The 21723-nt window shown below is 37.7% G+C and overlaps 2 protein-coding genes across 2 annotated transcripts; one reads left to right on the top strand and one right to left on the bottom strand.

Annotated features, from left to right (window-relative positions):
• Positions 1-417: 417 nt before the first annotated feature.
• On the top strand, positions 418-2649 carry LOC112199965 (protein MIZU-KUSSEI 1). The gene has a single exon (XM_024340961.2). It carries the CDS (start codon positions 1535-1537, stop codon positions 2339-2341), a length of 807 nt encoding a protein of 268 aa, XP_024196729.1. The 5' UTR covers positions 418-1534; the 3' UTR covers positions 2342-2649.
• A 16419-nt stretch (positions 2650-19068) lies between these two features.
• Positions 19069-21490, bottom strand: LOC112200965 (piriformospora indica-insensitive protein 2). The gene is made up of 2 exons (XM_024341976.2): positions 20804-21490; positions 19069-20434 (listed from the first exon to the last, which is right to left on the bottom strand). The coding sequence occupies exons 1-2, from the start codon at positions 21014-21016 to the stop codon at positions 19211-19213; spliced, it is 1437 nt and encodes a 478-aa protein (XP_024197744.1). The 5' UTR covers positions 21017-21490; the 3' UTR covers positions 19069-19210.
• Positions 21491-21723: the final 233 nt, after the last annotated feature.

Genomic DNA, 21723 nt, shown 5'->3' with positions numbered 1-21723 from the left:
TCAATTCTTTGATGACTGTACCCTTTTGCGTGGAATGTCTTTGTTGCAAGACTCTTTCATTATTTTGGTGCATCATTTTCATTATTTTCAAATATTTATGTTTTTGTTCTTTAAATACACCGATAAAATTGAAACGATATATGGAGAGAAAATTAGTCTATTTTTAACTGTATTGTTTCTTGGCTATCCAAATAACATTATTGATCGATGTTACGTTGTAACAAACATTAAATATATATACGTAGTGAGTGGTTGCATCTAAAAATCTGTTACAGTATCACTTCAAGTTGTTGCATGTGGATTGTAGTTAGTTGATCCGTGATATTTGGTTGGTCCAAAGCCTCTGATAATAAATTGCCATTCCAACTATTTCTCAGTGTATTTAGTTTGGTGGACTCAGAATGCAATTGCAGACTGCAAATTCAACCAGTTTAGGCAATAAATAATGGTCTGCTTCACATGTGGAGCAGCAGCAGCAACTGGGTGGTCATGAGTGAGAGACAATATTCCAGATAGTTAAGCTTCTTCCTCCCCAGGGATTTTCCAAATTCATATTATTCAAACATAAGTGGGTGATAATGAAGGCCTAGCCAACTAGCACATTCTCTTCACTGGAGAGGTTTATTGGCTCAATGGTATTAGCCATCATGATTAAATCCCAATTAGTGACTTGTCATAATGCGCCAATGTGGAACGATAGGCTCTGAAGACAATTTTAGACTATTGGAGTATCCATTTTCTACGATCTCACCCGTTATATTTGAGTTTGAAGAACAAATAATTGTAACATTTTAGAATTTTTGAGCTTTGGTACCGTGTTAGACGGCCGTGAAACACAATTAGTGCCTGTGCATAATAGTCGCAACCATCAGTCCAATCATTCTCTGATTTCTTTCAAAGTATTCAACAAGATGGGGATGCAATAAATTATGGTGGCTAATTGGGGCTCCTGGGTTCAAGTGCAATGTTGCTAGTAGTAGGGGCAAAATTGGGGACGGCCCTACTTGAACTCAGTACGGTCAGTGTGTGTTTTCCCTTTCCTTGGAGCTATCTCCGATGCAAAATCAGTCAAGCCTCACATACACATCCCTTATTTTCTGCACAAGCCCCCTACAGTACTGATAAAGAAATAACACAAGGTTTTGTCTCCTTTGCCTCCATTTTTACACCAAGACCTCTTTCAGTTGTCTATTTCCATAATCCATCCTTCCCCAGATTCACTTTTCACCTATGGTTGTCTCTAGCTTCTTGTTATAGTTAGGTGGTGGCTGCTCACCTTCTTTTTTGTTTTGTCAGGACTCTCTTTCTCTTGGCCATTCTATATTGCCCCCATTACAAAAATGTCAAAAAGGGTTCCCAATTTTCGACTAAAGCACCCATTATAAGATGTAACCCCCAGAATATATAGAACCTAACACAAACCAAATCTCTCCCCATCTTTTACAGTTCTCTATATTACTCCCTAGTCACACCAAGTTCAACCACATTTCTCTGGGCTTTCTTCTTCTACTTGTGCTCTGGCTTAATTTCCCAAATGAGGACAATCATGGCAGCCAAGACCCCTCATGACTCGTCCTTCTCATTTTCCAGAAGGTACTTCTGGAAAAAGAAGGTCGACGATGATGAAGACGACGATCACGAAGTCCTCAACTTCAGTTCCTACTCACATTTCTCCGAGCAAGAGAAAGAAGAGGAGCTAGTCCGAAACATACATATGTCAACAACAACCGATCATCAAATTGCATCAGTCCTGCCTGAAGTGCCACGGAAGAAACACTCACTGGTCTCAGTCTCTAAGCTCCGGTCAGCTCTTACGCTATTCGGCAAGAGCCGTTCTGGCTCTCGCTCCGGTTTAATGGGTACTCTTTTCGGGTATCGCCGCGGGCATGTTCACTTGGCATTTCAGGAGGATCCCAAGTTGAACCCTACTTTTCTCATCGAGCTGGCCACGCCAACTAGTGTTCTGGTTCGAGAAATGGCTTCGGGGTTGGTCAGGATTGCGTTGGAGTGTGAGAAGAAGACTGATCATAAGAAGAAGGGGTTGAAGTTGCTGGAGGAGCCGCTGTGGAGGACTTACTGCAATGGCAAGAAGTGCGGTTTCGCTATGAGGCGAGATTGTGGTCCAGAGGAGTGGAAGGTGCTGAAAGCTCTGGAGCCAGTTTCAATGGGGGCTGGGGTTTTACCTGGGAATGAAGATGGAGCTGGATCTGAAGGTGAGCTCATGTATATGAGAGCGAAGTTTGAGAGAGTTGTGGGGTCTAAGGACTCAGAGGCCTTTTACATGATGAACCCTGATGGTTCTGGTGGTCCTGAACTCAGTGTTTACTTGCTTAGAGTCTAGTCTGGCTGTGAAGAGCAACAACATCATCCACTCTACTTGTTAAGTCATATGGAGCACTGAAAAGTTGGTGGTTCAGTTTACCCTTGATTGTGTCCCTCTTTTTTGTTCATTTGGAGCTAACGCTTATGGGGTTTGAGACTTGTATCATGCTTCAAATTTTGGATTGTGGAGGGTTTAGACATGGGGTTCTATCTAGGTAGGCAGTGGGGTAATTTATGTATAGGTTTTCTCCCTCCTTTTCTAGCTAAAATGTGGAGAATGTTGGATACTCATTGTGAGAATGAAGTTCATAATCTTTGAAATTTGAAATGTTTTGTCTTCCAATCTCCAAATGCCAAAATCAATTTTTTATGTTTATGTCCGTTCTGCAATTTACAGAGTCCCCTTGGAAATTTAGAATTCAACCATTGCAAATTGGCTGGTTGCTATTCATGTTGAGTGAGAGCTTCGAGCATATGTTTGTGCAGGTTTATATGAAGATGGCTTGTACTCTTCACCTTTAATTACCTTCCCTAAAGCAGAAGGATAAGATCATGATGGAGAAATAATGCTTCTGTTTTCACTACTTCTTGGAAACTGTTAACCTGCCATCAAAGTAAAAAGGCTTCTTATACTGTACATTGTTTGTTGTTTTTGCTTGCCTTGATGATCATAGGAATCATGACCAGTGGCATAACATATGGAAATCGCAAGAACTCTTATCAGCTAGTTTTTCAAACTAATATTTTGTAGATTGCCCCTCATTTTGCCTATGGTCTATCTGGACCTTGGTCCATGGTAGAATTTTTGTAAAAACTAATTGCTAACCTTATTATTTTCTCTCGAGTGGATTATTATAGGTACTGATTAGGTTAACAAAATCTCTCTCTCTCTCTCTCTCTCTCTCTCTCTCTCTCTCTGACATTGGATTATTATAGGTACTGATTAGGTTAACAAAATCTCTCACTCCCTCTCTCTCTCTCTCTCTCTCTCTCTCTCTCTCTCTGACATTGGAAACTCGAGAAGAAAATGAGAATGTGTATTCAGAGGTTGTTGGTTACAGCAGGGGCAAACAAATCCATTGGGATTCCCTCCTCATAGTCCAAATGGTCAGGGCTTGTTGTTTGGTTTTTCAGCTCCATTATTTTCAAAAGATTCTGCCCCCTAGCTTGTCTCATATTGAAAAAATGTCACCTCTCTGATCACCATGTCTGTAACTTTCACTTTATTGTCATACCAGCTAAGAAGCAAGCAAAAGCTCACTTCTTTCACGGTTTCACCAGGAGAGTTCATAAATCATGGAGCAAAGTTAACAGTCTCTGCTCCGCTATTCGTAAACTCATGAATAGTCATTGTATGTATGAAAGTATAAAACTCTGATGGAAAGGCATATATTTTGATTTGGAGTGTTTTATATTACAAGGATTAAATTCTCATAAAGAAAAACCGTCAGATTAGTTCATTGTGTGGGAAAAACTGCAAACAATGACTACTAACACTACCTCTTAATGTTTAGATCCATAACCAATTGAAAAGGGAAATAGGGTTGCCTTTAAGACAACAACAGATCGAACCCTGTTTCCAATATCCTTTTGCTGCTTCCACAGAGCCAAACCAGATAAGCAACAGATCATAACAGAACAATTCTTTCTTGGTTTTAGTTTTTGTTCTTACATGCCAAGCATGCACAACGTTTCTTAGTTTCAATGGGTTTGTCAAATGGATAATGCTTTAAATATTAGATAGATTATGTTGGATTTTGAGGTTATTCAAATTTGTCTGCTACCTGCTTTTTGGTTTGGGAGAAAGCACTCCATGGCTTTGTTCCAACTTAGCGACTGAGATATATGAAATACAAGTCACATGCTCCACCAAAACCGGCTCTTCCATATTATATGAGATGCGGTGGATTTGATCAATAAAGAAGGGTGCCGCTTTGCCATTCCACTCACTATTTTGTTCACTTTATATTTTCTTCTCACCCTACATATATTTTTTTAATTTTAAGTTTGTTTTGTTCACCCATTTGCAGTACCTAAAATACCATTTTTCCAATGTAGGGTCTAACTCGAATTCTTTTTTAGAAAATTAGAAGAAAAAAAACCCAAAAAATGAAGCTTCTATTAGGAAAAACTCATTCCTATATTTTCCTTTAATTTACACTCATTCACATAATTAAACCTTCCTTTTAGGTTTTAAGTCTATAATTATGATTTTGCATATTTTTTTAGTTTGACTATGTTATCCTTTGGATTGAATAGGTAAAATATTCCTCAAATATAGTTGTTGACTTTTTAGTAAAATATTCATTTCACCTCATTTACCGGAAATGAAATAGAATAATCCAACACCCTTGTCTTTAATTTTCACTCGCTAATTTTGGTATTTCTAGATGAACCATAGGCCTAACTATATAATTATTCCTAGTCTCAAGGACATTGAATTAAAGAGAGAGAAAGAGAGAGAGCGGCGGAGAGTTTCCTCTTTCTGTGACCAGCTCCAACTGTAAATTCGTGCTCGTCCGATGGAGTACGATGGCGAGCGGGCCTCCGTGCTCTGTTGGCTTCGTTGTGCTGCTACCAGATGGGTGATCTAAGGATGGGTCGAGGGCGGCGGTTTTTTGAATGGCGTGCTCAAAGTCTTGGAAATTGCCTTGGCGGTGCTCTGGGGGCGGCTTCTCTGTGCTAGTGGCAGTGCGGCGTGGCATCTCTGTTTTGCGTGGTTGGCTGCTGTGAATATGGGGTCAGTGACGGCGATGGTGGCTTTAGATGGACTGCATCAGTCTGATTTCTGGGTAAACTCGAGGCGTGGCTTTTGATTTTGCTTGGTTTTCATGCTTTTGAGGTTCATGGTGGTCGAAATTGTTGTGACAAGCTTCGGGAGACTGCGGCGCCGGACGAGATGGTGATGGGCGGTGGCACGTGCAGAAGATGACAACGTGGGCCGAGTTGGGCCAGTTTGTTGTGGCTTGGGCTGCGCTATCCTTGGGCTATTTCCTTTGGGCCTGAGTAAATTGGTCTTGGATGTTTTAGGCATGCATTATGTTAGTACTTAGAGCTTTGCTTATTTCCAATAATTCCCTAAGTTTTTTAGGGACCAATGCACTTTTTGTGCTTCTAGCGGATCTTCTGGAGTAGTACCGAAGGAGGATTCATGCTATTTCGAATGTATTTAATGTCAAATGAGTGCCCTAGTTTCTGTGTACCACTATGGGTACTAACACAACTTCTTGCCTACCCCTAGTTGGTAGCAGGAGGGTATGTAATAGTCATTCTAGCTTATGATCAATATAGTGGCTTTTTGCCTTGATTCAAAAAAAAATGTAATTATTCCTATCATACGTACAGGTGTTAAATATCATGTGAGTTTTAACATAAGCAAATGATTTAGGTACCTATCATTTAGGAGTTCACAATTTGTACCTATCAATCAGGGAATAACTTAGGTAGAATGACCATAGGTAAAATTGCATAATTTTGTCTATCATTCAGATGTTAAACATCATGTGGGTTTTAACATAAGCAAATGATGTAGGTACCTATCATTCAGGGAGTTCACAATTTGTACCTAAATCATTCAGAGAATGACTTAGGCACCTATAATTCGAGCTTTTGAATGTGGAGATTACATAACCTCCAACCCAGGTACTGACTTCAATTGCTGGAATTAAGAGTTGATTAATTCTGGGCGATGTCTTTGCGCAACCATTTCAAGACTTGCATATGCAAAAAGTTTAGGGATGGCGGCAGCTTTAGTAATTCTTAACAACAATGAGTTTTAATATTTATCATATTTAATAGATTTTTTTTATAGATAAACCTAATTAATAGGTTTGGGTGTATATTAAAACAATCTTATAGATTGGTTTAATCTAAAAGGTGTGTTTGAATTTGGGTTTAATCTTATAGAATCAAATTCCCCATTCTTTTTCTATTTGTCTTCCTTTCTCGTCTCTTTCAATTCCAATGTAATACTCTACCAAATGAAACAAAAACCTGTAACTTTCAGTTTTACGATCAAAAATGAAGAAACATGAAAACAAAAACGCGATTACTTCATATTCAAGCTCCAAATAGGTGTTTCCAGACTGCATTAGTGTTAATATGATATATTTTGAGACATAAAAGTTGTTAACACAACATGAGAACGATTGAAGATGATGATTGCTAAAAATGAAAGCGTTAGGGTTTAATGATGAGTGAGGAGATTAAGAATGAAGTTTAATTGTGTTATGTATGGTGTAGTACTAAGAAAACCAAATTGTAATTTCTATTATGATATTGTCCTTAATTGTAATTTTATATTAGGATATTTTAGTCTTTTAATAAAACAGAAGATTTGTATGGTGAACAAAATAGTTAGTAGGGTGGCAATAAACGCATCCATAAAAAATAGTCTGATGTTCTAAGCCTCTTGTTTTTATTTACAACATCTGCAAATTGACATGTAATTAGAAAAAAGTGAGTACCCATCCCCTCAATCGTTCCAATTATGATTAGGTTTGTGTGTGTGATGATTAGTAAGTGCAAATCAACCTATCTTTGGACTTTCCTTTTTTTTTTAGGCGAAAATGTCAACTTTTAATAATTCAGCAAGCAGAACTTGCCTCTAAGGGGCCGTTAGAAAAAGTCATCACTTAGCATATTCTACTCTAGCATACGTCTCACTAGTATACTACAAAAGCATACCCCTAATACACCCACTTTTTTTAATGAAGCCCAAAACAAAAACAAAAAGTATTAAAAAGATGAAAAAAAATTAACAGCAAAGCTACTCATCTCTTTGTCGATCTGTTCTCGCTCATGCACACATAATGTTTTATGAAGTCACCACAGTTGAAGTAATCACCTCTTCAACTTGTATTGGATTCTCCATCATAGCATCACCAGTCTTGACCATAGTTCCCTGTTTTGAGGTAATCACCTCCTCATCCACCTACAGTAAGCTCCTCCATATCGTCACTACTACCAAGTGACTGTTTCTCAGCACCCTCGATCACCAACTTTCCACCATTAGACAAACTAGGCTCCATTATGGCAACCACCTCCTCTTCAAGCATTTTTAAAAGGGTTTTTGTCCATTTACCCCATTTTTAGAGATTTTTTTTCCCACTTACCTCATTAAGTTTTTTTAATTTCCTCTTACCCAAAACATTCTAAGGTGGTCTTCCCTAATACCCCATTAAGATTTTTTTTTATATTTTTTTTAATACTATTTTACCCTCATCCCTTTGTTAATGAGGGAGAGAGAGAGAATGGAAGAGAGAGAAACCATGGGAGACTTCGCCGGAGCCCGGTCACCGGCCGCCAAAGTCCCGTCACCGGCCACTGGAATCCAGTCAACTTTCGTCGGAATCCAATCATCAGTCGCTGGATTCCAGTCACCAACTGCCGCCCACAGTAATTTACTGAAAATCTCACCGGAAAGTTTTTTTGCCCCCAATAAACATCTATTACCCCTTAATAGATGGGTAATAAACGTCTATTTCCCCAATAGTCTATTGACCCCTAATAGACGTCTATTGCCCCCCAATAGACGACTATCAGCCATGTATTGCCCCCCCAATAGACGACTATCGGTCATGTATTGGGGGGCAATAGACGTCTATCAGCCATGTATTGCCCCCCCAATAGACGACTATCGGTCATGTATTTCCCTTCAATAGACGTCTATTGCCCCCCAATAGGATTTTCAGTTGCCAGAATGAGAACTAATCTCCCTAAATTTATACAAATAAAACTTTGATTACAGAAAAAAAAAAACAAGAAGATTACATCAATTCAAAACTTCTATTGCCTCTCAATAGCCGTTTATTGCCTCCCAATAGACTTTTTTTTTCTTTCCTTCTAGGCCTTATGCTCCATTTTACCCCAAAAAAAAAAAACAAACAAACATAGATGAGGTTTGACACTTGTTGTTAAACAAATGCTATGGAGACGAGCTTAACAACAAAACTTTACATAGAAAGCTGGAAACAGGATTGAACTTTTTGCATTACATTAATTCAATTAAAAAATCAATGTCACACAAAGAGCAAAGCGCACCAAACCAAATCAACAATATAAAATTAAAGAATATAAATTCCAAGCACTTGCAAACTTGCTACTGCATGCAAACATTTGCCACAAATCATAGTATGATGCAAGAGCTCCGTTGTCTTCAACTTCGTATTAGAATAATGGATTCGAGAACCATCGACTTTGGTTGCAGTGGCGGTGCTCACATATCCTTTAGCCTTCAAGAACCAACTCAATTGTATATCCTTCAAAAGTTCCTTTCCAGAATACAATAACAAAAACCTAGAAAATAATCAATCCATGGCCAACAATGAAAGGAACTGCGGTGCAGTCCATAGCCGACTTCTAATCTTCGACGAGCAAGGAGGACCAGATCCGCCGATTCTCACATGAAAACTCTTATCTACCTCAAGACCGGTGATCCCACACCCAAACCGTCGAATGTTGGACGTCGAAGTCCTTGTGCCAGTTGCTCCATATCTTTGGCTATCGGTAGCGAAACCAACCGGAATCGCTTTTTAGAGGAGGGAGGGAGGGAGGGAGGGGGGGGGGGAGGGGGGGGGAGGGAGGGAGGGAGAGACAGGAATGAGTCTGAGAATGGGATAGGTAGGTAGTTTGTAATTTCTTAATTGTTTGGAGGTCAAATTTGTCTTTTTGTTTTAAATTGGGTGAGTGAGAAGTCTAAACTGTTAGTGGGGTAAGTGAGAATAACTTGACCTATTTTGATGCTTTGGGTCAAGCGCCCTTTTTAAAAACCTCTTTTGGCCTTTCAGTTTAGGGCGAATCTTGATAGTCAAGTCACCCTCCTTCTTGACCTTATTCTTGGATCCTTTAGGGAGAATCTTTGGACTTTCTTAATCCATGTCTTCCAACTTATGATGATTACACAATCTTAATGAAGAGTGTAGTTCTATATTAGAAAATTCTATCTTGCAATAGAGTTTAGGTCTCTTCAACCATTGTCAATCGATTTGGTTACTTGATAAAGTAATGGTAAAAATTTAGATCTCTCCAATTATTGTCAATTGTTTTTGGTAGTGCTCCATTTGAGTCCAAATTGGTTTTGGTGTGATGCTCAGTTTAAGTTTCATCTCTAAACCCTGCACTTATAAAGAAAAAAAATTATGTCACTCGATCAAATGATTCTTTGTTGTTAATAGGGTGCAAACTATAATTCACCAAAAATTCTTCCACAGGTATGTGGGCCTTCCCGGCTTTAACTACTTCTTTTCCCGTTGTGGACTGTTTGTCATGATTGAGATGGCCCACTATGCCAAAAATCCGCAAATGTTTAAAATTGACGCGTCTGACCTCCTTCTAGTCTCCTTCGGGCTCAACTTAAATGGACAGAGCCCACCCATCCCTTGCAGGAAATCAAAACCCATCTACTACTAACCCAAGAGGGTAAAACCTATTTCCTTCCCTTCCTTTCTGGATTGACTTTTGCAGAGAACCAAAAATTGACCAAAGAATGAAACTAAAACGTGGATTACTTCAATGACCAAGTCTAGTTTGATTTTGGGGAAATGGCAAATGGCGGTAGCTTCTTTACTTTGCTTGTTCCAGTTTTTGTTAATAGCCAACTGTACCTAATCATTTACAATAGTACGTACTCACACTGCACTGCTCAGAAGCAGCTAGCATTGTAGCAGCTGGCTCCCTCCTTTACTCCCACATTGAGTCAGAGACTGTGTCAAGGCTCCGAGATATCGAATATTTAGACCACCGACTCTTTTCTTCTCTTCTGCAATGAAATCTAATCCCATCTAGCCTACATATAAATATTCCTGATTGAATTTTTGCTATTATATAAAATGATCACGCACAGCACATACACGACCTTTTCTCTTTCACATTTCATTTTGTTGAGATGAACTTGGTAGTAAACTACGTATACAATTGACTTTCCCTATTCAACACGTAGAGTCATGGACTCGTGGCGTATACCCAGTTGAAACTCGAATGTAATCCTCCGCTTGAATTAAAGTCTTTGCTTAAACAGTAAGAAAAATTAGAAGACTAGCTAGTACTAATTAAAGCACAATATGCATAGAAGAGACTGATGTATATCATGTCTTTCCAAAATGTAGACTTTTCATATTATATATGCTGAGTTTCCTAACCCGCCAGCGCTTAGCTGAGAGATGACAAAGATAGAAATCATAAACAAGAACAAAGCAACAAATATGATGCATGTGTTTGAGACTTTGAGGTTAAAAGTCGTGGCAAGCAGTTGCAGTTGCAGCTATAAAAGAATCAAGAAATTTGCAAATTTCATTATCTTCCAAACCAGAAAATTTGCAAATTTCATTATCTTCCAAACCAGAAGGGCCCTTTTGCTGTCCTGCATGTACTCAAAGTCAAATGAGTGTTGTTTAATAGTGCTCAGAATTTGCTTAAATGCTTTAAAGAAAAGGAAAAAGGAAGTTATGTATAGTAATGCTTCTCTTTTGAACAATCCAACATGCATGAAACATTCTTCCATTTTTTCATGGTTAAGATGAGTATGAAGTTATGAACTAAAAATGTCAAAGGAAAATAGAAGCCTAGCCTTTTGATTATGTCAACTCTAACCAAGCTAGCTCGTGGCTTTGATTGAGATTTAAGAAAGGAAAACCAAAACCATAACCGTACAACAAATCCCACGTGAGGAGGGGAATTTCTGCAACCAAATCCCAGTGGGAGACGACTCGTGATTTCGCCTCCATCTATCAAACAAAAGTATTAACTACGTACAAGATGTGTGGAAATGGTCAATGACAATTGTTTGCTGGAATTTAGTTTCCAGATTTGAAGTTCTTGAGATTTGGTTTACGCGTCAAAGTTTGAGAACTCACACATTTCCATGTTCCATTTTGCCAATCACAAGTTAAGGAGTAATACTATTGATTAATCGTGTCGACAGCTTCTTACGTCTTGATTAGCTAGGGAATTCCAATAGTAAATAAAAACCAAAACTTAACCCATTGGAATCATAACGATTCCAATAACAACTAGTGCAAAATTATATGATTTGCTGTCTAGAGTTTTGCTTCTTTCTCGATCTTGAAAGAAGCGATAATGAACTTGAAATCCTATCCAACGTTCGGAAGGGTAAGGGCAGAAAATAATATTATTAGACTAATTTGTGATATTTTGTTCCAAACGTTCAAGTTCAAACCTTGATGAAAACATATCTTGCACCCTATCAATGTCTAATTACTTTTCAAATTTGCAAAATCCCTGGCATTCCGTACACTTACTAATTTGTTTAATCAAATGCTCCCTTTTTTTCGAAGGAACGTAGTCCTGCAATTGAATTATTTAGTGCGTAAATATTTGATCATGGACCTCATGATCAAGGTGGCTAATATGCTCTGCTCTAGAGTATTATTTCACCTTTTTTTTTTTTTTACTTTGTCAAGGGGAATCCAAAGGCTTCCTAGGCCCAAGGTAAACCCCCTTCGGCGCATGTGAAATGCTCCAACTGTGCATTGCAACACAATGCCTGGCCACTTTGACAGCTTCGGAGTTCTAACCTAGGTTGGGGAACACACCCAATTAGGCAAGAACCACTAGGCCACTTGCAGTGGTTAAATATTATTTCACTTAACATCAACTAAATATACTCATTTTAATTGTTTTGAATATGGGTTTCCTTAACATCAACTAAATATACTCATTTTAATTGTTTTAAATATAGGTTTACTTGGTAAACCTAACCAATTTAAACGGAAAGTTTGACAGCTTGAGTGCTTTTCTTTAGGAGCAATTATATCAAAATCTGAGAGAAAATGAGAATAAGAAAAGACCCTTGAGCTAATACTGTATTCATCATCATTCTATCTCATCAACTGGTCTCTTTCAATTACTCCATCAAGTTCTAATATATTAAAACCATGATTAATTATCAGAAAAACAAAATAAAAAAGAAGACAAATCAAATTGATCAAAGCATATGTGAAGAATCCAAAGTGCTTCATTCAATGGTGGAAGGCTCAAAAGTAGTGGGCTAAATTCAGCCAAACTCTAGTCTAAACTAAAAGCCAAATAGTGAACCAGATTTTGGGGAACCATTATTGGAGGTCATTCTTCTCAGATCATATATTCGTAGTCAAAACAAGAAAAGCAAGATATGGGGGAAGTCAGCTTGTAATTTGATCCGAATTTGATGAAAACTTGTTCTCCATACATTGTAAAATACAAAATCAGATACTGAAATACATGGGATCGAGAAATCGATCATCATATTGTAGCATTGATTTGACAGGTACGCCAACTCTTTCTGATGTTGAATTGAATAGAACATGTCAACAACAAATAAAGCTCGTTTGTTTCTATACAGTATAACTGGAATTATCATAAAGCTAGAAAAGAAAAAAAAGAAAAAAAAGAAAGAATGATATCTATATATCTTCATCCCCTTGGTGATCTGATCCCGGCCAATTGAGGTTTCATGATCACATCGGATTCAAAAAAGACATTGCAACCCTTTTAACAAGATCGATAATGGAGTCAAGAAAAGAAGTCTAGAAACAGAACAAAAAAGAAGATGAAGCAGCACTACCAAATAATCAAGATCCCTTGAATGTGATTGCTTAGTTCTTGGGCGTAGAGTTCACCACAGAGTTGTGCCTCTTGGAAGGACCAGAAGGAGGGACGGGAGACCCTTTGGGGAAGAAGCTGAATATCTCTCCACGAAATCGAAAAGCCGTCTGGTGCTTTTTCAGATTGAGCTCTTTCGTATGCTCCATGTTCATGTAAACTCTCTGATCATGATCCACCAGAGTCTTGCCTTGCCTTGTAGCCGCGCACGAACCTATTAATAGAAGAACTAGAAAGAGAAACGAAAGGTATTTTGATTTCGAACAAGAAGAAGAAGAAGAAGAAGAAGAAGAAGCCATTGGAGGCAGAGTAGGGCAGAGTATGTATGTGTATGTGGTTGTTAGAGAAATATGATGCAGGGTTTAAGGAGTTGAAGGCAATGAAGGAAGAGTTTGGAGCAGTAGCTGGTTTTTAATTTTATTTTTTTTACTGAGATTGTGTTGGGTTTTATATAAGCATGTGCATGGGGAAACAGGAACAGATTTGGCACTTGGGTCTGTAGAGACGGGGAAAAGAGGAGCTAGATATCAATGAAGTGAATGGCACGCTAATAGAATTTTCAATTTTATTTTCTGAATGTCAACGCTTTTGAAAAAAATATATAAACTTCGGTACGAAAGTAAATATATTTGGAGCCGGCTCTAAGACTTGGCCTTTCTTGCCACCTTCACCTTCCCCATTTTTTCTTTTTTCTTCTTTCTTTATTTCAAGTCAAATTCTTTGAAAGACTATTACCTTCCTGGAAAATATATGCATCTGCTACTACCCTGCGTGTGGAAAACACCGTCAAATTAGGGACCCTTTTCTTTGGAATTCCAGAGATGAAAGTGTCCCTACTCGCTTCGACCGCGATTTGGATTTGCTTGTTTGTTAGTGTGTTATCAATTCTCAAACTTAACAAGATTTTGAGGTGCTTTGAATTTTCATTCCAATATTTTTTTTTTTTTTTTTGGGACAGGAAGTAATCTTGTCGCGCACGCAGCAAAGTGTGCAAGAGGACTTCAGAGACGGCAAGCATCAGAACTCTTTATATGAATGAATCTGTGACGTCAATTTAATTAGTACTAATTAATCACATTACTTGAACTACATAGTGCACATTTACACATAATTAAAATGATTGTCATTCAATAATTATGGATGTAAACCCTAGGCATCATTCATTCAAAGTCATTAAGGTTTCTAGGATAGATGAGTCATGATGATGAGGATGAGGGGATGATCTTTTGCGTGCGAAGGTCTGATAAGAAATCAAGCGCTCAATTGGGGTCCCATATTGCTTCTTTTCTTTTAGCATGATATTGATGGACACCTATTTTTGGTATATAATCTCGGTTGTGATCTCAATTATATAAAAACCACCAATGAGATTAAGTAGACTTTTTCACTATCTGTTCAGTCATGCGTGCGTGCATGTATGTATGTATGTATTTTCCGGTCAATCAAATTTTAGTAATGGGTTTTTCTTTTGAAATATGAGAGAGTCCAATAATACACCTAAATTGACCAAAACAGGTAGTTTCCATGGAAATAATACAGTAGAATCCGATACAAACTCTAAATATAACCGAGAAGCTGTAAAGCGTCGTCTAAAACTCTAAATAGAATCATCAAGCAACTATTCTTATTGTGTTCGATATTGTGTTTATATTCAAAATGATATCGTTTGTTTCGGATTTAAAATTCAATACTTAAATCAAGACTCGGAAGTAAGCTCTGTGCGGTGAGCGTGTGGCAAATGCCAACTGGGTTAGGGATGCAAGGCAAGATGAATATTTATTTAATCATTCTATGAATCAAACGTCAATGTGATGCGCATGTCATTCCATAAAACTAGGTTGCTAGCTATAGCTGACTCAGATAGTATAGAACCAATATTAGCCACCACATTGGATTCTGGTTTTGGTTTTATTAATCCAAACCACAGAAAAATGAGACAAATGGAAATAAGGATATAAAGATATTATAAATGGCAATGCCTTACCTGTTGATCGAGACCGACAACCGAAGCAGGTGGTGTACGTTAATGCAAATGCAGGCCAAAACCGGAGATTATGGCAGAGGTGGTGTTCTTGTTGTTTGACAATTTAAAATTCTTGAGTGTGAAATATAGCGTAAAATTTGGGGCAGAATTAGTGGAAACAAAATCATAGTATAATATTTAAGGTCATAAGTCATAAGTCATAACTATGGAAATGTAGTTAGAAACTTAGAATTTGGGACCAGTTGTGGCAGATATGGTTGAAACTTAAATTGAAATTTGGTTTAGGGTGTGAAACATATATTGGTTTGATATGGCTATCCTATGTGACATAATGTCACCATTTTCAGCACGAATTGGTTGTGCTTATATTGACTGGAGATTACAGAGAACCAACCCTGTCAATGTGCTTCATGGCTCAACTGATTAATACCAAGAGTCCACTTCACTGTCTGTACTGTGCTGATCTTGATCTTAATTTGATGGGATCTTGTTTGGAAATCGAAAGGGAGTTTTGGTAACTAATTCCGAACAAATTGAAGGTAAGGTGTGTTCGACTAATTATCTAGAATGAGGTAAAACTAAGATAGAACAATTCGATAAGCAAAAACAATTTAGTATTAGGTTTTAGACTATTTATTTCTTTTTCCCGTGTATTAAAATAAATAGTACTTGGGGCAATTACAGCTAGTATTGGGTGGCTAATCACCAATTTTGGTGTTATTTACCTTTTTTTCACTAGATTTATGCTGATTCGATAACATTTTTATATCTTATTTAGCTTTATCGAAACTTGAATTTTAATTTTAATTTGTTATTTTTTATGAACTTGGACTTCATGCGGCCTCACGGCCCCCCTCACCCTTCCTTTATCGTGTACTTCTTCTTGTTTTGGGCTAAAGTATATATCATTAGGAACTGGTATTATATTCTGAAAATGCATCTACCTACCAATATATCATACGAAAAGAGTCACCTACCTAGTGTCTGATTTATCAGTATAAATAGCAATGGCGTTGGCAAATTAGTTCAAGTGTAAACTCTGTTTCCATCTTATGGTGTAGTTTTTGCTAGTCAATTTAGCTAGAGAGCTGACATCCACACATGTTTTTCAAAACTTTGGTAGCTGAGAGCAACACCACCATCAGAAGGGGACTCTTTAGCCTTCTGTCCATCTGTATCCTTTTTTTTCATCTGTAAAAGGGGCTTGGGGATTTAGATGAATGTGATTTGTTCCAAACAAGAACAATCAAAAAGAAAACTAGAAAAGCATTGCATGCATTATTATGTTTACTTCGAACTAACTCCATTATTTTTAGGATCCACTGGCAAATCACATCCTACAATAGAATGTGATTTGGTCACCTTGTTAAAGAGGTCAGCATGGTGGTCTAGCCTTTAATCAAATCTGTCTAGCCTTTAATCAAAATACATAGCATGGTGGCTATGTATTTCTTAGGCTTGGGAACCTCTTTTGATCAGTTTTTGTTTTGTGTTGGGCTTTAGGTTTTTGTCCGGTTCTTAACTTTTCTATTTTTTTTCAATAAACAAACGTGCTTTGGGTTCTAAAAGTTTGGCAGACTCTTCAAGTTCAAATTTAAAGGTAAAACTTCTTACTCCCAAGCCTTTTAATTGAAATAATTCCTTCATTTCTTAGATTGAGTATATAAGTAATGCTGTTGATTCTAGAGAACATCTTTCTTCCATATTAATGATTGTTTGGTCGATTTGAAATTCTAGGAATAAATTAATTTTCCAGAATTTACGTACTACTCCTCATTATGTTTCTATCAGGTTGTATTGTTGGGTTCAAATTATGTTTCAGCAAATCCTAAGAATATGAATCCCAAAGTTTCTAAACACCTGACACAAATCAAGTTAAATTAAACTTTGATGGGTCTGTTAGAAATGGAAATGCTACTGTTGCATATGTTATTAGGAATGCAGATGGCAATCCTTTATTTGCTGTAAACAGGAAGTCGGGGAGACTAATGCTCTTGTTGCAGAAGCGACTGCTTTACGGGATGGTTTACACATTGCTTTTCTTCATCAACATAATCATATTTCAGTTGAAGGTGATTCCAAGCTGTTTATTGACTGTATTCAAGGAAGATGCGTTGTTCCATGGTGGATTCAGCTTCTAGTTCAGGATATAAGGCAATTGGCTCAATAATTTGATTCGATCATTTTTAGGCATATTTATCGAGAAGCAAATTTTATTGTAGATCATCTAGCTTCTATGGCTCATAGTTCTCATAATACTTCTGTTTAGTTCTTCTGTTTACCCATTGCTGTGTCCCCAGCGTTCTATTTGGATCAATTGGGAGAGGGTGTTAGTAGAAATTTTATCCTTTAATTTCTTGTATTTCTTTTCTGTCATCGAAAAAAAAATTAAAGGTAAAACTTGCTTCTTATATTGTGTCATTGTCTATCCCTAAAGATCTAATATTCTTTATTTGTTCGGTTAAAAAACAAAAAAAAAAACAAAATCCCATCCACCTCCCCCCATCTACCAATTATTGATTCAACTTCATGAGGACAGCCGAGCAATGGCAGTCTAAATAATTGTTATGGGGAGGTGGATAAGACATGAATCATCATGGGTTTGCAACTTTGCATAATTGCACTGCTGTTCCTAATATGACAAGTTTCAACTTCAACTTTTGCTAGAAAGCCTTGATTTGGACTGGCACTTCGGCAGAGTCTACTTGAAATTGTGGGAATTTTACAAAGCCCATTGATAATTAAAGCTTGGCAAGCCCAAGTGTTCTAAACTATCTTTTGTTTGGTGAGTGTTGAAAACTTGAAAGGGCTGGATTATAATTTTGGCCCCTTTAAATCCAATTCTTTCTTACACTCCGGTCCTAGTAGTTTTAACTATGATAATCTAAATCTTGTAGCTAACAGGGTAAATTTTTATCCCAGTCGATTTTGATGACATATATCGGCTCTCATTTCTCTTGAAAGAAGACATGAATTGTAGATGGTACTAAGATTGTTTTTACGCAAAATATTGAGTATTTATTTCATTTGTGCGGATTGATCACTTTAATTCGGTTTTTCTAATGTAAGTTTAATAACATGAAAACTAAAATGATATTACTATGGATATACACACTGTAGACTCGTAGAGAATTCGTAAAGCTCATCTACAACCTAAACGTGAAGGCAATAACACAAGCACACTTATAGGTGGCTTACCGGCTATCTGAAACCGATCACATGAAATATCAGACTTCAGACATATCAGTGAAGAAGCAAAGAAGGACTATGATTGCCAAAATTTAAACTATGAGGACTGAACTGCAAAATTTAACTCCAAATTGTGGAGAACAAAACATGTGACTAGGGCAATTGGAAACTATGGAAGTCCTGGCTTCCAAAGGAATAATCAGTCCAATATCAACCATCCCCAAGAACAATTACATACAAAGAGCCTAGGTCCTAGAACAAAGAGACCTCCCACCCCCTATAGTTATTGGTTTACATTTAATTGTCTGTTTCTCTTCTTAAAATCACAGCCATTATAAGCAGATTGTACAGGTCTACAGATCTATGCAGCTAGGGAGCCACCACCCCCAAATAATGGCCCCTCCAAATTTCACTTTCAATGTATTAATTATTAAAGTCATCAACATTATTCACAGTACCTTTGTCATTACTATTGGTATTATAATCCCACAGTTACGTACCCAGATTCCATGAAGTCTTTTCCTTCTGCTGGCAAAATTCCCAGCATTTAAAGTTGGTTGGTGTTGCTCTGTTTGGCAAGAAACCTAAATGAATTCTGATAGCTGTAAAATTTTGGTTCCAGAGCAGCAGAGCAATCATATGTTCTTTTGCTCTGTACTGCAATTATTATTCAAGATTTCAAGTCACATCTAATTAAAGGCCCATCTATACAAGATTTTGCAGAAGAAAGTCTTCTCCTGTATTTTTAGGGGTTAAAGACCACTTTTGGTTCTTATGGTTTGATCAACTTGCAATTTTTGGTCCTTGCATGCCACTCTTTACAGTTATTTGATGAAATTTGACATAAAAAAAAAAAAAAGATTAGTAACTCCGAAATCGATAATAACTGTAGTAAATGTCAAAACTAGAGATGGGTTAGATTTGCCTGCAAAATTGTGGGATGGTAATTAAGTTGGTAACAGAAGCACGAAACTATCGATAGAAAGTTGAACATTACATAAGCTGTTGTTATATATTGAGTTCTTGTTAGGAAAGTAAAGCAAACTACAAATCAAGTTACTATTACAAACTAAAAGGGTTGGTTATAATCTGGAGTTGAACAAGATCAGCGACAACCTAAATGAACCAATTCAACAACAGCACTATTATTAATTGCAGCAACCCACCAAGCCACCAAAGCCCATCAAAGCCACCACGACTTGAGAATCCCAAAGAAGCAGTGAAGTAGGAATTTTGATTCAAACTCCCATCTTCCAGCCTTGTTTTTGAATTCGATTCGAGCAATGTGACCTCAGCCCGGCATGGCTTGACCCCAAATGGCACATTGCTCTTTGTGACCAATGCATCAACGTAGCAGAGATTAGGGTTGTTCCAAGCACCAAAACGACTACCCATTTTGGCGTAAAACGGCTCGGAGAATTTAAGCTCCCCTGTCAGGTTGTTCCCATGTAGGTAGAGTGCACTAACGCAAGGCAAAGTTGCAAGCTTTGGTGAGAGGTTACCTCTGAGCTTGTTGTCATTTAGACCCAAAAACCTCAACCTCTTTAACTCTGATATGGACTCTGGAATCTCCCCTGTTAACCCTGTTTTAGAGAGATCCAAAATGACCAATTTATCCATGTTTTGCCATTCTATGGTATTGAGGTCTCCACCAATTGGGTTGTTGGACAAGGCCATCTCTTCCAAGGAATGCATCTCTTGAATTGACTTGGTCAACCCACCTGAGAAGTTGTTGTTCCTCAGGTCCAAAAGGGTCAGGTTTTTCAGATCACCCACTTGAGAAATTGACCCTCCTAATAAGTTGTTGCTCAAATCAAGCTTCAACAGTGAAGTCAAGCTTCCAAGAGTGTCTGGCAGAGGCCCAGATAATGAGTTTTGGCTCAAATCAAAGATTAAGAGCTGATTTAATTCACCAAAACTATCAGGAATTGGACCTGTAAACCAGTTTCCAAAGAGAACTAGCCTCTTTAACTGTACCAAGTCACCAATGTTACTTGGTAACCCCCCATTTACCCCACACTCTACTAGCACCAAAGATTGGAGCTTTCTGAGGCCACCAAAGCTACTGGGAATTTGCCCAGTAAGACCGGGATTCGATCGAAACTCCAATGATTCTAAGCTCTCAGAGAGCTTCCACCAATTCTCAGTGGGGATTTGAACTGGATGTTTGTGTGGTGAGATGAAACAATTGGAAACGGACAAGGATTTTAGGTGCTTCAAATCAAACAGTTGGGGTCTGAATTTTGCATTTGGGGAACAACCAAGAGAGTTGTCATGAACAGGTCCAATGTTCATAACTGTCACATACCAAAGCCCATTGAAGAGATCACAAGACACCCCCTGAAAAAGAAATTGAAATCCTATATCAAATTCAACCTCAAAAGCCTAAAACTTTATGAAGTATTGTCTAAAAAAAGTTACTGCTGGTTATGAACAACGGTACCAATGTAACAGTATAAAGAGAATAGTTTTATCATTGATTACAAATTATTGAAACTACTTGAGTTTCTAGTAGTATTTGGTAGCTCTTGCCCTTTTTCCTATTTTTCTATAATCATGAAAGACAAACTGGAGGTTGTGGAGAAGTCTTATCACAAGTACAAGAGTGAAAAATGAAAAAGGAATAGAAAGATTGTCACTTTGGCATTTGGCAGAACAGAAACAGAGTCAGTACAGAGTGATGGGGTTAGAGAGTAAAAGTAACAATACCTGAATAGGAGTCCATCCACAAGGATCCGGATAGAGGTCTGAACCATTCCACCATTTACCCACAAAGCCTTGAATAGCAGAGTAGAGAGCTTCTTGCTCTGTTTTCTCCATTGGAGCTAAAACTTGTTCTATTGCTTCTTCAGAGCACGAAGCAGCCGAGAAGAGGATGAAGAAAGCGAAAATGAGAACACTGATGGAAGTGTAGCTTTTCATGATGGAATGGATTTTAGAATCAAATCCCAAATCGAAATTCGATCGAAAGAAACTGGAACCAGAGTAAAAAAGAGTAGAACAGAGGAGACTCTGTTTCGTTTCAGGGATGATGAGCAAGAGACCCAAAAGAGCAAGGAATTAGGAAACAGGGATCCTCTGTTTCGTTTCAGGGATAATGAGCAAGAGACCACCCAAAAGAGCAAGGAATTAGGAAACAGGGATTGGAATCATGGATGGAGTTTTCATGAGATATATCAACATATGGGGTCCCTGTAAGGAAAATCACAAGTGTTTGGGGACCCAAAGAGAATGAAGAAACATCCAAAAATGTGAATGAAAAATTAAAAGTGAGAGAAGCAGAAACAAGAAAACAGAGCTCTCTCTTTCTCTTCCTTTCTCCTCCTCAGTGTAAATGGAAAAGCAAAGCTAAGAAATATAGGTGAAGCAGAGAGAAGTAGAAAATCCAGAGCGCACTTCTCGAAGAGAAATGGTATTGAAAACTGAAAATAATAATTGTTAAGGGGACTGAAAGTGAAAGGTTGGATTAGCCTTTATACAAAGCTCTGCTTTGCATTGATTAACATGTATCTTTCAATTTATGTTCATTAAAATTGCCTGATTTATTGGATAGTTAAAAGGGGATGGTAGTTGGTAAGGGATGTTAAGTTTGGATAAGGGCTTCAGGGTTTAGGGGTTAGAAATAGGGG

Source organism: Rosa chinensis, chromosome 4 (genome assembly GCF_002994745.2).
Source record: "Rosa chinensis cultivar Old Blush chromosome 4, RchiOBHm-V2, whole genome shotgun sequence".
NCBI lineage: Eukaryota > Viridiplantae > Streptophyta > Magnoliopsida > Rosales > Rosaceae > Rosa > Rosa chinensis.
The sequence above is the reverse complement of the archived record's forward strand: the minus strand, read 5'-3'. Positions and strand labels throughout refer to the sequence as shown.

Bases quoted from the DNA above. Each gene is read 5' to 3' on its own strand.
- LOC112199965 (XM_024340961.2), top strand. From the start codon at position 1,535: ATGAGGACAATCATGGCAGCCAAGACCCCTCATGACTCGTCCTTCTCA.
- LOC112200965 (XM_024341976.2), bottom strand. From the start codon at position 21,016: ATGAAAAGCTACACTTCCATCAGTGTTCTCATTTTCGCTTTCTTCATC. The intron at 20,435-20,803 runs GTATTGTTACTT...TTTCTTTTTCAG, and splicing joins GTGGATGGACTCCTATTCAG to GGGGTGTCTTGTGATCTCTT.